Here is an 18,033-nt window from a genome sequence, read left to right as displayed (position 1 = left end):
TTGCTCTTCGCTCACCATGCCGGCCTTCGCTCGCTGCTCCTGCCCGGGGCCAGCCAGCTTCGCTCCGTTGCTTGGCGCCTACGTATGCAAATTAACCACCATCTTTGTTGGCGGTTAACCGCCATCTTTCTTGGCAGTTAATTTTCATATCGCCCTGATAAGCCAATGGGAAGCATAGCGAAGGTACAGTCAATTACCCTTTTTGTCTTTTATTAGATAGGATTATTTTTTTAAAATATATTAATTAGCAACATTTAATGAAATGTGTTATGCTGAATCATAAAGACACATGAAACTGCTTTAAAACCTTATCTATTCATCTATTAGTAAAATATTTACTTCTATATCCATAATTCAAAGAACAGTATTTTAGCCATACAATAAATACTGTTTAAATCAATGATAGATATTCATATAGCGCTTTGTAGAAAACAATTTATTGAACTTCTGCCACCATGCTAGTTGTTTGAGATACAAGTTCTATACAACTTTCATGTTCAAAAGTTTCAAGATCTAGAAGTTTTATAATTTACACAGTAGTGATTTAGCACCGCACTGTGAAATAAGTATTGCTAACAGCTTTATCAAGTGGAAAATCCAAAGTTATTTATCCAAGGTCATACAGACAAAACAACAGAATCAAAGCTTTAAGCCAAATCTTCCATCATGAATAATGTAGGTGAAAGTAAATAAAGAGAGTCTAATCCTAATTCAAAATCTGAGATATGTCATAAGAAATGTATTAATAGGCAAATAATGCTAAAATCAAAGAATAGAAGCAATTCATAACAATATCAAGATTTGAAAACCTTGACATTTGTATCAAAGATGAGTTCCCTCCCACCCACTCCCTACTCTTGTCCTGAGATATGCTGTGGCATATCATACTCTTCTCCCTCCTTCAAACAGTGGTTGAATCTTTTCCTTAAAATATTTTTATTGATTTCTTTTTAGAGAGAGAGAAATGGAGAGGGACGGACAGGGAAACATCAATGTGAGAGCGAAACATCAACTGGCTGCCTCCTGCATGTCCCTACAGGGGATCTAGCTTGCAACCCTGGCATGCATTCTGGCTGGGAATCAATCTGGCAACAAGCAACCTTTCAGTGCATGGAATGCCAAACCAACTGAGCCACACCAGCCAGGGCAGTGGTTGAATCTTTGGATATAGACGCACACAACCTCCTTAATTCCGGTATTCCCTTTCTTGTTAATTAATTTTTAAAAAATTGAATTTATTGGGGTAGCATTGGTTAATAAAATTATATAGGTTTCAGGTGTACAATTCTATAATACATTATCTGTATACTGTATTGTGTATTCACCATCCAAATCAAGTCTCTTTCCATCACCATTTATCCTCCTTTTATCCTCTTCTACCTTTCCCTACCCCCTTTTCTCCATGGTATTCACCATACTGGCAATTCCTCACTATAGATTATAACTTCTGGACATAAACCATATTGTAAAAGGTATATTTGGGACTGTTCTAATATATTACACAATTATATACAAGACAAACACTTTCAAGTGTCCTTGTACCTCCATAGTATAATACTGGAGTATTCTAAAAAGTCAATAGGAACAGTAATTTTCTTTTTATATGTGTTTGATAAAAAGCTAACCTCCCACCCTTGCCATTGTTTGCTCAGTGGTTAGAGCACTGGCCTGAGCACCAGAATCTCAGGTTCGATTACTGGTCAAGGGCATGTACCGGGATTGCAGGTTTGATCCTCATCCCAGTCATGGCACATGCAGGTGGCAACCAATCGATGTGTCTCTCATGTTGATGTTTCTCTCTCTCTCCCTCTCTCTCTCTTTCTCTCTCTCTCTCCCTCTCTCTCTCTCTCCCCTTCCCCCCTCCCTCCCTTCTGGGGGGGGGGGGGGGGGGGGGGGGGATAAGAAATAAAAATGCTTACCTCGCTGTTTTTCCTTTTTGTATTTTAACATTTCTTTATTTGTATATCCAGTAGTTCTTAAAATATCTTCCAGAAACATTTCTTTTACTTCAAATGGTCTTCCCTGTACTAAATAACATACATTAAAAAAGTAGTTATTGCATCTCAGAGATAATTCACATAAAACCATGAGATTCCCAAGTTAACAAACGTTGAGTGTAAAATCCAAAAGCAATTCTATAGGTCAAGTGATCCTCATGATATTGTCCTTTAAATATAACTGTGATCTTTATTTTAGAAAACTGTTCATATGCTTATTTTTTCCAATGTTTACTCTCTACTTATGTGTTTGGCATCATGCTAGGCACCAGTAATACAAATGGTAAGCAGAAACAGAGCTACCTCCTGATCTCTTGAAGCTTGCAAGCTAGCAGAGGAGACAGACATTAATCCAATAACCCAGAATGTAAATTTTAAAATAGAGTTGTGACAAGTGTTATCAAAGAGAAATACAAGATGTCATGACAAATATCTAATGTGGGGGGGGGGGGCGTGTTACTGAGTTAAGAAAAGCATCCTCACTGAGAAAATGAGGACCAAGAGAATGGGTAAACAAAATAACTAAGCTATGTGGGGAAATATAGCACATGCAAAGAGCCCATTGTGGGAAAGGATATGAAAAGACCAAACTAGTTTCAAGCTAACTAGAACATAGTAGGAGAGGGGGAGTTGAGAGAGGATTGTAGTTCAAGATGAGGCAGGAGAAATAGATAAGTCTTATTAAGGATTTAGGTATTTATCTTGAAGTAATGGTCATTCAAAGTTTTAAGCTCAGGAGAGTGTTCAACATCATCGAATTCCAGTTCAGAAAAGACCGTTCTGATTGCACCATGGAGAATGGATTTAAAAAAGAGCAGAGTGGATGGAACAGAGCAGGTAGAAGTTATTCCAATAGTTCAGGTAAAAGAGAACAACTTGAATGAGGTTGGTGATAGTAAAAATGGAAAAAAAGAGACTTGAGAGACAGAAAGTAAAACCCACAGAACTCATCATTTGATTGGATATGGAGGAATGATAAGGAAAAGTCAATCATAGCTCTTAGATTGCTGGCTTACAAAACTGGATAGATGATGAGGTTATTCCTTGATGTAACAAGGAAAACTGAAAAAGGAACGGGTTAGTTAGCTGGTGGAAGTTGGGGTTTAGTTTTAGACATGTCAATTGTGAGGTGCCAAAATTAGCTTCCAATTAGCAGATGCATATATTTCATGTGCCTTATCATCCAAGAATATTATGAAAAGAAAAATATACAGATTTGTGACTTAGGTGACAAGGTCAATGGTATAATTAATCAAAACAGGCAACATAAGAAAAGATTTTTGTAGAACTATTAAGTATTCAGTTCGGGTCATATTAGAAGTAAGCTGTTTATAAGATATCTAAGACCAAAGCTCTAGAGAACAGTCTGAATTGGGGAAAAGAGTCTGAATTGGAAATAAAGATTCAAGAGTCATCGGTCTAAAAATGAAAGTAGCCCTAGTCTGTTTGGCTCGGTAGATAGAGCATCGGCCTGCACACTGAAGAGTCCCAGGTTCGATTCCGGCCAAAGGCACGTGCCCAGATTGCAGGCTCAATCCCCAGTGGGGGGTGTGCAGGAGGCAGCCGATCAATGATTTTCTCTCATCATTAATGTTTCTCTCTCTCTCCCTTTCCCTTCCTCTCTGAAATCAATACAAAAAATTTCTAAAAAACTCATTAAAATAAATAAATAAATAAGTAAAAATAAAAAGGTAGAAGGGCATTGAGAACTTCTAGAGACACTAACTGTGCATCTCCAGTACCTCATAGAGTGTAGCATAGAGCAGAAAAGAAGAGGAAAAACAAAGAAAAGAAAGGAAGTGAAGGTGTATAAGGAAAAGAAAACAGATCAAGGGAATAACCATAATACCAACATTTAAGTACTATTGTAAAAGAATAAACCCACAAAGGAGACCACAAAAGAAAGTGCAAACTATAATGTAATTGAGTTTCAGAAGGCAGTTTTGTCAAATAAATTATGGGACCAGAGCATTTCACACACACACACACACACACACAAAAAGGGGGCCAACCATGAAAAATACTAAAGAAAATGTAATTAAGATTTTTGTGTAAAATATGAACCATAGGCCTGGCAATTAAATTAGTGTCAAAACAATACTGGTAAGAATATACAAATAAACAGCCCTATACACTACAGAAATTTAAATAATTTCAGGCTTTTGAGAAAGTAAAATTGAAAAATCTGTTAAAATTAAAAATATATTCTTTTACTCAACAAGTTCATTTTCAGGAACCTATCCTTAGAAATAAGAGCACCAGTATATAAGGATATACATATAAGAATGCTCATTACAACACTGTTTATTGTGGGGGAAAGGAGGATCTAAAACCAATCTGAATATCAAAAAATAAAGAAATAGTTAAATAAATCATTGTACATTCATATTATAAAATATTAAACAGCTGCTTAAAATAATGAACTACATCCAGGACCGCTGATCTGAAGGACTGTTCACAATGTACTGTCATATGAATAAAGCAAACTGCAAAATAATGTATGTGCTCATTTTTGTAAAACCAATTTCTGTAAACATGATATATATGTGTAGATTTGCATATATGAGATAGACAAGGTGAAAAAGGATAGACACTAAGCTTTAACATCAATTAATCTTGGGAAAGTAGAACATGGAATAAGAGGACAGGAGCAACTGTGAACTTCTTCCTATATATGTTTGCACTATATCATTGAGGTAAACACATACAACTTTTTCTAATTTTGAGGATAAATTTAATAATTTTTTAACTGGTGGCAAAACCAGTTTTGATTAAAGGACAAGGACAAAAGTTAAGTGACAGCATGTTCAGAAGTAAACAAGGGAATGTAGTCTATTCTTTCAAGGAGTCTGGCAATAAAGGGGAAGCTATAGGATAGAATTTAAAGGGGAATACAGGGCCAAAATAAAGAATATTTCCTTTTAATACTAGAGAATTGGCCTCACAACACAACAGCAAAGAGTTGTAGATGGAAAAGGATAAATAATAGAGCAATGACTAATTAAGCATATCTCAAAGGAAACAGAAATGGATACTCTCTACTTCAGAACATTTCCCAATTCTGATTACAATAAATATAATCATGCCAAAAAGCATTCTTTTGTACAAATGCTAAAAGAAATCTTATAATTTAACTTACTATATATCACTGGACAACTTCCAAAATATCTTATAAAGAGATTTACATCCAAGGCAGCACTAGAAAGAATTAGTTTCAAAGTTGGATGCTTTTGCAACAAATCTCTTAACTTTGTAAGTAAAAAATCACTAAATCGATCTCTTTCATGTACTTCATCCTGCAGTAAACAAAAATAAAACCATGGAATAGTTAAAAATTATAGATGACTAAGTCTTTACAATAATGGAACTGCTAGGTTTTACACTAATTCAAATTGACTGTGGACAAGGCCAACCAGTATTAGTGAAAATTTTGTATTATGGACAATTCAGAAGTAGACTTTAATAACCTAATATAGGTTGTTGTTTTTCACAGAATATAAAACCACACAAACTAAAATAAACTCTGAATTAGTACAGTCTAATTTAATGTTCTTTTAATATAATATACAAAATCTGTTAGCATCAGGACTCAGGTGCATCCTTTGGTTTGAATACACAGAACCAATAAGTTTACAAAAGCTGCTTATTACAAGTTTATAAAATTCAATCTACTTCTTTTTATACAAACAGGATAAAAGCTTATAACTCTTTAATAGGGTGATAATTCATCTACTTTCTTCATTAGCAGCTAGTTAATTTAGCAGCTTCACCATGAAGTTAAATGACTGTAAAGTATGCCCTAAGGCTGGTAAATATATATTAAAGGAGGAATCAGATGACTAAGCATTCAGAGAAAAGAAAACGTTCACCATTCTAGAGAGCTCTATGTAAATGCATGCAAGTATAGTTTTCATACATAAAAAAGCACTTTTTAAAAAACTATCTACTTATTTTATTTTCTTATAAAATCTGATAATAGCTTAAATATAAAATATGTATTTCTAATAATTGTATAAAATAAAAAGTAACTTGATTATAGTAGCCTGTTCAAACAAAAACAAATTGGTTCTCACTTATAGCCTATTCTAAAAATGTAATTATGTATTTAAATTTTATGGAAATTTATGGTAAATTCAGCAATATTCTTACCACAATAACATGTGTCACAGCTGACAATGTACTATCTCCTGCCATCAAAGTTCGAAGCAATACCCCATTAGTGCAAAATGTCAGAAGTGTCTTAGGAGAAACCCTTTTTAAAAAATCAAAATAACATGCACAATTACAAGCATTATATGTAATTAAACCATGATCACATTAAATGCTAGTCTCATATGTACTTCAACAAATGTTACTTTAAGTAACTAATAGCCCGACTGGTGTGGCTCAGTGGTTGAGTGTTGACCTATGAACCAAGAGGTCACAGTTTGATTCCCAGTCAGGCACATGCCCAGGTTGCAGGCTTGATCCCCAGGAAGGGGCATGCAGGAGGCAGCTGATCAATGATTTTCTCTCATCAGTGATGTTTCTATATCTCTCTCCCTCTCACTTCTTCTCTAAAATCAATAAAAATATTCTTTAAGTAATATAATACTGTATATATGCTTTATTAGCAAAGTTATGTGAAATATTTATTTTATGCCTGACAATCTCACAAAATTTTTATTACTAACAGCCTTTTATTAATTAAATGATTATTTTGTTAAAAAGCCATAAGCAGCCCTAACCGGTTTGGCTCAGTGGATAGAGCGTCGGCCTGCGGACTCAAGGGTCCCAGGTTTGATTCCGGTCAAGGGCATGTACCTTGGTTGCGGGCACATCCCCAGTAGGGAGTGTGCAGGAGGCAGCTGATCGATGTTTCTCTTTCATCGATGTTTCTAACTCTCTATCCCTCTCCCTTCCTCTCTGTAAAAAATCAATAAAATATATTAAAAAAAAAAAGCCATAAGCAGATTTTTTAAAAGACCTTAAATATAGGATGTCCCCAAAAAATGTATACACACTTTAACAGCTGATAGCTACTTAATTTTCACTCTTTTTTAGGTGATATGTGATAATGAGTGAAGCCAGACTACGTTTTGAGCAAAGAAAATTTATCCTAAAGTGCCGCTAGACTTTTTTTTAATGGAGATTCATAAAGGTAAAGTTTATGGTACAAAACCGGCAACAATTGACGAAATGAGGGCACACAAACACCAAACAATATGATTCTTGATGTTTGCAATTCCATTGCTTCACATTATCAGTAAAGCCTGGACCAGAATGGTCATCAGTTTGAAAATAGGCATTGACAAAAAAATGTATTCATTTCTGTAAATTCTTTAAAATTTTGAAAATAAACTGTATAAACATTGACTTTATAATCATTCAAAGTGTGCATAAATTTTTTGGAGACACCCTGTACTTTTTGCTTGGGGACAAAAGTATATCATAAAAGGGATCAGCTTTTTAAACCACCATATCCAAACTATTAGAGCACAGAAATAGTACTATTGATGAAGAAAGTACTACTAATACTGACTAACAATATTAAATTCAGTCTCTAACATTTACTGAGTACTTACTATAAATTTCACATCAACGTACTCTAAATGCCTTTATTAGCCCTATTTTACAGATGAGAAAACTGAGACTCAAAGAGGTGAAATAACTTGTACTTGATCATAAAACTATGAAATTCCAATTTGTATCTATGGCCCAAACCCTTTCTCAACTATTTATTTATTAAAATCTCGCTAAGTTTAGACATAACCTCAATGATCTGTCATAGAATTATTACTACTTGGAATAAATAATCATCTAACTTTTCAACTAACACATTCTCCATATTCAGTGAAACATAGACATTTATCTTTTCTAAGAATGATAAGAGATAGGCTAGTGAAGAATTATCTTTACCTGCTTTCTAATCGTATCTGATACCCAATTGTTTGACCAATCCTTTCTCTTCTCTCTGCAGCAACTCTTTCAGCCACAGCAATAGCTGCTAATCGTCTTGGTTGAGTACAAAATATTCGGCAAGGGATACCATTTTTAAAGCAATCATCTAATAGGAACTGAGGAATCTGAAATACAAGTTTTAAAGTGTTATAAAATGACATAATTATATATCCAGAAAATCCAGTGAAACACTATTAAAACTAAAAAAATTCTGTAACATGTCCAAATATAAAATAATCATAAAATCAACAACTTTCATGTAATTGCTAATAATCGGCTAGAATGTGATTTAAAAAGATCTTGTTCAAGATCAACTTGAAACATCTTGCAGTGCTAGGAAGTAAGGAAGTGGTAAAAAAGTGATGTGGAGTCATGCCAAAAGGACACAGGAACCAAGTGGAAGGAGTACTTACTGGCCAAATCTGGGAGAGTTGAGTAAAAAAATTTAAACTAATTAATTATAAACCATATATAAAATAAATATTCATGAATCTACATGATAAAAATAATCAAATATATAAAAAAAGAAATAGTTAACGCTTATACAAAGATTATTAAAACACTAATGAAAAGCATAAAAGATCTGAATATATAAATAAATGGCATATTCCTGAATGGGAATAATTACAAAAATGTCAATTCTCTCAAATTATGCTATAAAGTCAATGAAACGACAATCAAAATTCCACTGGGGTTTTTAATAGTGAAAAGCATAAAAAAATAGCCTAATACCAGGATTGTAAATACTTTTCTATAATTAAATTCAACCAGGTCAGAAATATTCAAAAGTCAAAGTAAGTCTTCCTACCCCTTCCACTACCACTAGTCCTCTCCAAAAAAATAACTACTGTTAAGTTTCTTATGAACTCTTTCAGGGAAAAAAATGTTTACACAATTTAGCATATTTGTGTATATAAGCTGGTTTTTATTCATACAAAGTGATTACTTACACAATTTTGTAATTTGTAGATTTCACTTAACATATCAGATTACCTAATCCACTTTGATAACTGTATATCCTATCCTATGGATGTGCTATAATTTAACAAATATAACTACACTTAAATAATTTCTAGGTTTTTGGACTTGTTATTATTGATGTTGTTCCTTGCTATTACCAGTGCTGCACTGAATATCTATCTTCACATGCTTTTATAGTCAGAGAATATAAATTAAATTTGAACAGAAAAACTGTAAATTTCCCTCCAAAACAATTTATACTATCAATAAAGCAGAAGATGCTGTTTTCCCAACACCTATGCAAATATTGGATATTGATCATTTTTAAATTTCTGCCAATCTGATAATTGAAAAATACAATTGTTCTGATTTCATTTCTTTAACTATGAGTGAGAGCATCTTTTCATACATATCTTAGCCTCTGGGATTTTTTTAAACGACTATTTTACCCAGAAGCATGCATATACACAGCTAAGAAATATTTTAAAAGAAAATATATTGAAGAGGAATGTTGTTTTACATACTATAAAGCTACAAAAAGCAAAAGGTGAGATCCTAGTGCAAAAATACAACTAAATACACATAACAAAAATTCTAGAAATTGGTTCACGGACTATAGAAACTTAGTATTTGATCAAAAGTATTATCTTAAATAAGGGAAAAAAAGATAATTACAAATTATATTGGAACAACTAGATATTAACATGAGGGAAAAAGTAAGTTTTCTACCTGATATGATAAAATAAATTCCAGATGGATTTTAAAACTATAAATAAAAAAATATTAAGAAAAAATAATTATAGGAAAATGTTTGTTTTTTTCATTCTGGAATGACATAAGATAATATATTAGTTTCAGGTGTACAACACAGTGATTTGGCATTTATATATCTTACAAAGTGATCACCACAAGAAGTCCAGTAACCATCTATCACCACACAGTTACTGCAATTTACTTGACTGTATTCCCTATGCTTAATCTTGGAGTAGGAAATGCCTTTCTTAGCATGGCAAAAGACCTTAAAAAATATTGATAGATTTGACTGTAAGCCCTAACCGGTTTGGCTCAGTGGATAGAGCGTCAGCCTGTGGACCGAAGGGTCCCAGGTTCGATTCCAGTCAAGGGCATGTACCTTGGTTGCAGGCACATCCCCAGTAGGAGATGTGCAGGAGGCAGCTGATCGATGTTTCTCTCTCATTGATGTTTCTAACTCTCTATTCCTCTCCCTTCCTCTCTGTAAAAAACCAATAAAATATATTTTTTTAAAAAATAACAGTAACTAATAACAACAACAACAAAAAATAACCTGTTAAGTTAATTATAAGCAAATCTTAGTTAAAAGCATTTAAAAATTAACAGGGTGTTAATTTTCACATATGACACAGACTGGAAATTTTGTCTGTTAAACCTGAGGTCTGTTAAATAAAGGTCTGAAAAATCAAGGGTTTACTGTATAAAACTGTATATGGGATAAAATATTTTTTCTGCTATACACAACAGGGAAACAAACCTGTGTAGTCTTTCCAGACCCAGTTTCTCCTACAATCAAAACTACTTTATTTTCTTTAATTATTTTAACAATTTCTTCTTGTTTCTCAAACACTGGCAAAGACTGCCTGAAAGAATCAAATTCGGATTCTCCTCTTTTCACTGGAATCTGAGGTATGCCATTGTTGAGTCGCCCACTTGTCTTGCTCATTTCCCGGTTTTCTTTGAAAATGAATAAAAAAATACATTTATAATCAACATTAAAAAATGTGTTAAAAACAAAATAAGTAATTTCTAATGTAATTTCATTCAAGTGTTTCTTCTCTACTCAGTCCATATAAAGTTTGCAAGCAAGGCCTCAACTGTTGTACTCCTATACTTACTATTCTTAGAGAATACGTTACAAATTTCAGTATTATTTAGAAAAGAAATTTCTCGAAAGTATTTCTGATGCATAATGTTTACAAATAAACAAAAATCAATCATTCAATAGCCATTAATAATAAAGCATGATTTGATATCTTAAAATTATTTTCAGGCTTGTTTCTATCAATAACATAGAAAATTAGGAAATATTATAGTAGGAAACAATGTGAATTATATTTACCAAGTCCAATGTGAAAACACATCATGAAAAAAATACCCTGTATGTTTAAGTTAAACATGTAAGATTATGTGACCAAATAGAATAATATGTATAAACTAGAGGCCCGGTGCATGAGATTTGTGCACTGGAGGGGGGGGGCATCCCCCTCAGCCCGCCTGTACCCTCTCACAGTCCGGGACCCATCGGGGGATGTCTGCCTGCCATCTTAGGCCCGACCCCTGGGGATTGGGCCTAACCTGGCAGTCAGACATCCCTCTAGCAATCTGGGGCTCTTGCAGTCTGGGGCCTTCACTCCTTACCGCCCGCCTGCAGCAGAGGCAAGAGAGGCTCCCACCACCACCGCTACACTCGCCAGCCATGAGCCGGGCTTGCTGCTCCTTAGCATTGCCTTGGAGACGGGAGAGGCTCCCACCCCACCACTGTGCTTTCCAGCTGTGACCCCGGCTTCTGGCTGAGCGGCGCTCCCCCTGTGGGAGTGAACTGACCACCAGGGGGCAGCTTCTGCGTTGAGCGTCTGCCCCCTGGTGGTCAGTGCGCATCATAGCGGTGGTTGTTCTGCTGTTCGGTTGATTTGCATATTAGAGTTTTATTATCTATAATAATCTATAATAATAAAAGCATAATATGCTAATTAGGCTGGATGTCCTTCCAGACGACCTTCCAGACAAAGCCGGGGCTGCAAGGGAAGCCCAGGTCCCAGGTGCCTGCGGCAGCCGGAGGGAAGCCTGGGTCCCAGGGGAAGCCGGTGCCAGCAGCCAGGGGAAGGAAGCCTACTCTTGCACGAATTTCGTGCATCCGGCCTCTAGTATAGAATATAAGGCTCTAATGCTTATCAAATTTCCTAATTGAGTATTTTGGCCAACTTCTACACTTAAACAGACAGGAATAAAATAGAGCCATGATGTATTTATATTCTTCACACAATTAAAAATATTTTGCATGTGTGTATTTAAACTTAAATTCCTTGATATCTAGTACCATGTGTTTTCTGGATTCTGCAAACCTACTCCAACAGACTGAAAATTATGCACATTCTGTCACTTCAGGTAATAAATAATTTTCTCACTAGGGAAGTTATTTTTTTAAACAGTGAAAATGCCACTTAATTTTATAACCTAAATATATTATCTACCTTTCAACAAATTAATTTTCTGAACATTCTGTCCTGTCTCTTATCAGAAGCTAAAACTCAATTCCAAATCTCACTCATTAGCATGTCACAGCAGCATAATATAGGAAAGTCTAGACCATGTAGTCAAATCCCAGCTCTGCAGTTTATTGGCTGGTTGAATGGCCTTGAACAAACTATTTAACTTCTCTGAACCCATTTATTCACCTATGAGATAGGGGAAATTCCTACCTTGCAAGAGTTGCTATGAGGCCCTGTATAGAGAGTTTAGTATACTGCCTAGCACAGAGTAAATGTTCAATAAATGGTAGCTATTACTATGACACTTAAAAAGAAAACTTGTTTAACTTCATGACATGCCTTAACACTGCATTTCATTCCAAAATTTTTATAAGTTTTAATAATTTCAATAAGCTATTCACACTGGGAAATCTTACTTCATCTTAGTTTTTAAAAATAAATTTAAAATGGAAAAAGGTCATCAAATAATAGGATAAACACAGAAGCTCCCCAGAAAATACATACCAGCTTCAACTGCAAACACATTTCCTCTTTCTGTTTTAGGCAGAAGTTCAGTACGTTCTTTATTGGTGACGGGAAATCTTTGAATTAGGCTCCTAACAGCATGTTTTGTATTATGAGTCAAATTACAGGTCATCATTGCATGAGCTGTTTCTGATCCATCTTTCTTCTTCACAGTTAGGTATCTATTTGCTCCCTTTCTGAATATTAAATAAAAATCATTTATTTACTATATATAGTCAATTCGTTCACATATGATGTATGCCTACTTAGAAAATACATGTCAAGCAAAACACTGAAAAAAATCAAAATGATTTGGGAAAAGATGCTGAAAATCCCAAAAACTCAATTAAAGAGGGCTATGGTGCTAAAGTGACCACAAGACCACTTTCAATTAAAATTTCAAAATGCTGCAAATCCAATTTTAAATTAGTGAAAATGGCTTACTTACCCACAAGTGTTAAAGTTTGTCCTAGCGGACTTCATGGTGTATGACAACAATTAATTCATGCATGCTGGGAAGCATGGGGGGAGGGGGGGACAATCTGAACAACAGAATCTAAAAGTGATAATAAAAAAGTTATGGTTCACTGTGCAGACTAACATATCCCACTGAATGTCTCCACAGTATGCTGGTAATGTCACACTCTCATGAAGACCTGTTAAGAAAGCCAACTTTAGTGGTTGGGCCCCCCAAAAAAGCATAAATCAACATTATTGATAAGAATTTTCAAATGCATACTGGGGGAAAAAAAAATTTCAAAGCTTCTGATACTAGCCTTCATATATAAGGCAATGCTACAAGATGTGGGAAAAAATGCTAGATAACTGAAATTCAAATGAACTTTTAAAAGTAATAAAATGCAAGCCCCATATGCAATTTTTAAGTATAAAAATAAATGTATGGAAATTACAGATAAAAAACATCCTAACTTTAAAGGGTAAAAATAGCCTGGACAACGTGGTTCAGTGGATGAGAATCTATCAGGTAATGGTTCAATTCCTGGGCAGGATACATGCCTGGGTTATGGGCCCAATCCCCAGTGGGGGGCCTGCAGAAGGCAGCCAATCAGTGATTCTCTTTCATCATTGATATTTCTATCTCTCTCTACCTTTCCCTTCCTCTCTGAAATCGATAAAAATATACTTAAAAATAAATAAATAAAATAAAAGGTAAAAGTAACCAATACATGCTATGATGAAGTATTGGCATTTCAATGCCTTCTTTCTTTAAAAAAAAAAAAAAAAGATATTATAACTAATCAAATTTATGCAATTTTAAGAATCAGTTCATCAATTATATAACATTTATATAGCATGTTACTGACTATTTAAGATATTCAAATACAACCATCTGCATCACTATTCCCCACTTTCCAAATCTGTAAACAGTTTAAAAGATCAGCTAAAGAACCAAACTCTAAAATGACTGCTTAAAAAGCTCACAGCCACCAAGAAACTAATGTCTCTAAAAAAATAATACACAAGCATTCAATGCCCAGTAAATGCTTAATTTCATATCTCCTTAATTTATACTTTTGTTAGGCAGATAGATGAAAAGATCTTTCAATTTTTTAAAAGAAGGGAGATTTAAAAAAAAGTGATCAGAAAAAAATTATAAATTTTCACACAGTAAACCTAGAATCTATTTTTTTAAACCTTAGAAGAAACTCAAAATAAACTATCACAGAATCACAGAATCTTAACTAAAACAAAGAAATTTACACCTTCATATTTTACATTTAAAAAAAAAAAGCCTTAAAAAATATAGACCTTTAAAGTTTAAAGACATGACCAAAGCTAGAGAATAAGGCAGTGAGAGACCGGGAGTAAAATCAAGGTTTCCTGACCTTTCCTCTACACCAGGTTCTCTCTCAAGTAATAATAATACCAGGGATAATAATACCAGGCACAACATTTAAAAAGCAGAAAAATGAACTTCCTAAATTAATGAAGTTAATGCTAAGAGGTTAAAAAAAAACTTTACTCAAGGTTGAACTGAAAAGCCCATGAAATGTAAGTCAGGCACAAATTCTCAAATAAATGAAAATAAAAGAGTTAAGTACATTCAAAGTGATTTAGTTCTTTATATGTGTGAAAAGGAAAGGCATTTGAAGAGCACAAGGACCACTAGATAAACATTGTACTACATTTGTTAAAAGATAAAAAGGGAAGCAAAAGTGCTAGGGAATTTCATAAGAGGTATTGTGGAACATTGGATATTGCTATTAGGGCCTGGATTAGTAGGCAGGGTTGTCTTGCTTCCCTTAGCATCTGTTTTCCTTTTTTCCTGTCTTTGAAATTCCCTTAGCATGTTTTCCTTTCCTGTCTCTTCAGTGTTTCTTATCCCTTTTTGTCCTGATAACTTCTTTCTTGCTCTCCCCTTTCCCAGATGTTTTCTCCATTTCTAGGCCATCCCTTAAATCAGTGGTTCTCAAACTTCCTAATGCTGCGACCCTTTAATACAGTTCCTCATGTTGTGGTGACCCCCAATTTCATTGTTACAAATTGAACATAATTAAAGCATAGTGATTAATCACAAAAACAATATGTAATTATATATGTATTTTCCGATGGTCTTAGGCATCCTGAGAAAGGGTCGTTCAACCCCCAAAAGGGTCGCGACCCACAGGTTGAGAACCACTGCCTTAAATGATCACACTACTGAACAGAAGTAGAGGCAATCTATTCAAATGGACTGCTTTTCTAAGAGCAATTTGTAATTGTCATTTCTAAGTTAATTGTTCAGAATTCAGTTCCCATTTAACCACAGAAATGGTGTAACTGCAGAACTGTGCATTTATAACATGTTTTCTAATGCAGGCTCACCAGCTCTTATCTGCAAATCTTAAACCCAAACAGTTCTGAAAGATTTTTGTAAGTGCAGCAACTTCAACTGGCAGCAAAGCCTGATTAAATTAACATGAGGCTATTTCCAGTCTTTATTTATTTTAGTGTGAAAAATCATACATTTTTCAGTAGAAATATTAATGTGATTGAAGGTGACGCCTACACCTTATTAGGGGTATTATATAACATATTAAAATTATTCCCTAACACCTTTCTAAAATCAGAAAAACCTGAATCTCAAAACATACTGATCCAGGTGTTTTTAGACAACGGATTATGCCCCTACATTCCATTTTTATTTCCAAGTGCAGTATTTTACCTATCCAGAGGACTCTAATATGGGGGTGCTTAGGATCCTAGCCATTGTTCCAGCATTGGCCTCAGTGATGTTCAAAATGCACATTCACCTAAGCTAAATCCCCTGTCAGTAATCTGTCACCTGTTGTGGACATTCATATGCAAGACATACCTACATCAGCTAATTTCACCTTAGAATCTTCCTACTATTTATTTATTAATATATTTACTTAATAAAGTATTGTTTAACCTAAAAGTGAGTAAGCTCAAATTTTATGCCCACCTCCCATGGTTCCCACCCAGGGGCAATTTTGCTCTCCAGGAAACATTTTAGCAATGTCTAGAGGCGTTTTTGGTTGTTACAACTGGGGAGGAAGTTGTCTGGTATGTATAGGTGTAAGGCTTAAACATTCCACATTGCAAAAAAAAACCCAAAAAACCTCCAAAATCAAGAATTACCCAGTCCAAAATGCCAATTGCTCCAATATTGAGAAGCTCTGCTATACGGCAATCGCACCACCCTTAGTCTCAAAATGAAATAGTTCCACAGAATTTCAAAGCTCTTCAATTTGGATAGCTCAAATGACCTTTCCCCACTATGGTTCAGTGACTCTCAAAAAATATGTACTGTTTCCTCCTGTTCCATTTTACTTAATCAGTTCTAATCATCAGATTCTTGATTTAGTAAGAAAAAAAGTCAATGTGTTCTAAGGCTTACCATTACAGTACTGTAACATTAAAAGAGAAATTCTGTAAATAATTATACTTATTACGTTTAGTCCATCCATTCTTTTAAAAAAAAAGATTTAGTTTCAATGAAATAAAATATTTCTCTCAAGTAATCAACTTCAAATTTAAACTATTTTTTCTTACATCTTAAAGTTTACTCTTTTTTTTGCCCCTAGGGAAAACAAAAAAAGGAGGGATTGAAGGAAAAGGAAAGAGCTTATGTTTGGTACAGACATGAATCAGTTTATCTACATACAATATAATTAAGAATGTGAATCTAGAACAGTACTATTTAAATGTAGTCAGAATAATTGTTCTTTTCTTGGTAAATAATTTTCTTTAAATAAGAAAAGTTATCAGCTTACCCTTTACTTTTAGAGACCAAACCAAGAGACTGACTCAATCGATGAATAAAGGCTCGTTCGGTACTGGTCAAAGAAGAAGGAAATTCCATTTCTAGAAGGGAAAAGACACACAAAGTACCATTTGGGGACAAGTAATTTTCTTTCAAGATGCTTCAATATGCTTACATAGATATAAAATATGAAAAGATCATATATGCATATAATCAAATTATATTTTATGTGAAAAGTAGATATTCAATAGCTACTGAATGTCTACCACAGTTATAGTAATGAAAATTAAATCCAAGTGTGTAAAGAATTCTAATGGTTCACCAAAGATTCTACTTATTTATGCTAGAAGCTTGCGTTGGTATGATGACCCATGAAGACATTTTACGACTTTAACTTCGTCCTCACTTGCTTAACTAACAAAATGTTCATTTCCTGCCATGGTTAATGATGCTCAAGCATTATGAATGCTCGGCATCAAACACCTTGAAGGCATATTTTCTTTTGCCTTCAAAACTGTACAGACTTCCTATTTCCCCAGCTCACAACAGATCTGCTGCTCTTTATTGCTGAGGCTGCACCTCTGCTGACAGTAAGTTCAGAACCACGCTGTGCAGGTCATTCCCGGTCGGGAACTGTAAGCCTCCAGAGTGAGGGGCCCCCTATGGAGGCCAGCACACCCGGGGGAGCCTCCATACCCTGGACGTATCGCCAGAGGCCGGCGGCTGGGTCTGCGCCGTGTGGAGCCAGGCAAGCAGCTCTCCAACCCCAACAGGTGCGCAAGCCGTTTCCCAGGCCAAAACAGGTTTCTTTTTTTTTTTTTTTCAAGTGTTTAGCGTGATGCTTCTAGGATTTAACCAAGGCACTACATATTGCCAGTGCCTTTATTTGTCTGATTTCTGATTTCCTTCTGCTCTTCTTGTGTGGCTTAAACGTACCACAGCTTCCTTAAAAAAAATAAAAAATGTAGGGGCTTATCAGGAGTTCAACACCGTGGCTCAGCCGCCCGCAGCTGCGAACAGCCTCTCCCTGGTGGGGGAAGAAGCGCCTCCGGCCGCAGGGCACCCGGATTTGTCACCTGAGGCTACAGTAGCGCCCGCACGCAGCCCTCAGCAGGATGCCCGGCGGCCCTTCACAGCCCCCGGAGGCTGGGCCGGGTCT

At 35.1% G+C, this 18,033-nt stretch overlaps 1 protein-coding gene across 4 annotated transcripts in view; it reads right to left on the bottom strand.

Annotated features, from left to right (window-relative positions):
- YTHDC2 (YTH domain containing 2) overlaps positions 1-17,001 on the bottom strand; it is a 62,941-nt gene extending 45,940 nt beyond the window's left edge. For 3 of the 4 annotated variants that reach the window (XM_005866468.2, XM_014539912.1, XM_014539911.1), the window contains exons 1-7: positions 16,885-17,000; positions 12,647-12,843; positions 10,408-10,607; positions 7,896-8,062; positions 6,147-6,249; positions 5,137-5,293; positions 1,920-2,027 (exon numbers count right to left, since the gene is read on the bottom strand). In XM_005866468.2, coding sequence (XP_005866530.1) covers positions 1,920-2,027; positions 5,137-5,293; positions 6,147-6,249; positions 7,896-8,062; positions 10,408-10,607; positions 12,647-12,843; positions 16,885-16,973 — 1,021 coding nt within the window. In that variant the 5' untranslated portion in view covers positions 16,974-17,000. Of the gene's footprint in view, positions 1-1,919; positions 2,028-5,136; positions 5,294-6,146; positions 6,250-7,895; positions 8,063-10,407; positions 10,608-12,646; positions 12,844-16,884 lie in introns of all 4 variants that reach the window. The other variant, XM_014539913.1, reaches the window with a different exon arrangement.
- Between the last annotated feature and the right edge of the window lie 1,032 nt (positions 17,002-18,033).

Source organism: Myotis brandtii, unplaced genomic scaffold (assembly GCF_000412655.1).
Source record: "Myotis brandtii unplaced genomic scaffold, ASM41265v1 scaffold230, whole genome shotgun sequence".
In the NCBI taxonomy this organism is placed as follows: domain Eukaryota; kingdom Metazoa; phylum Chordata; class Mammalia; order Chiroptera; family Vespertilionidae; genus Myotis; species Myotis brandtii.
This window is presented reverse-complemented; position numbering and strand designations above follow the sequence as displayed.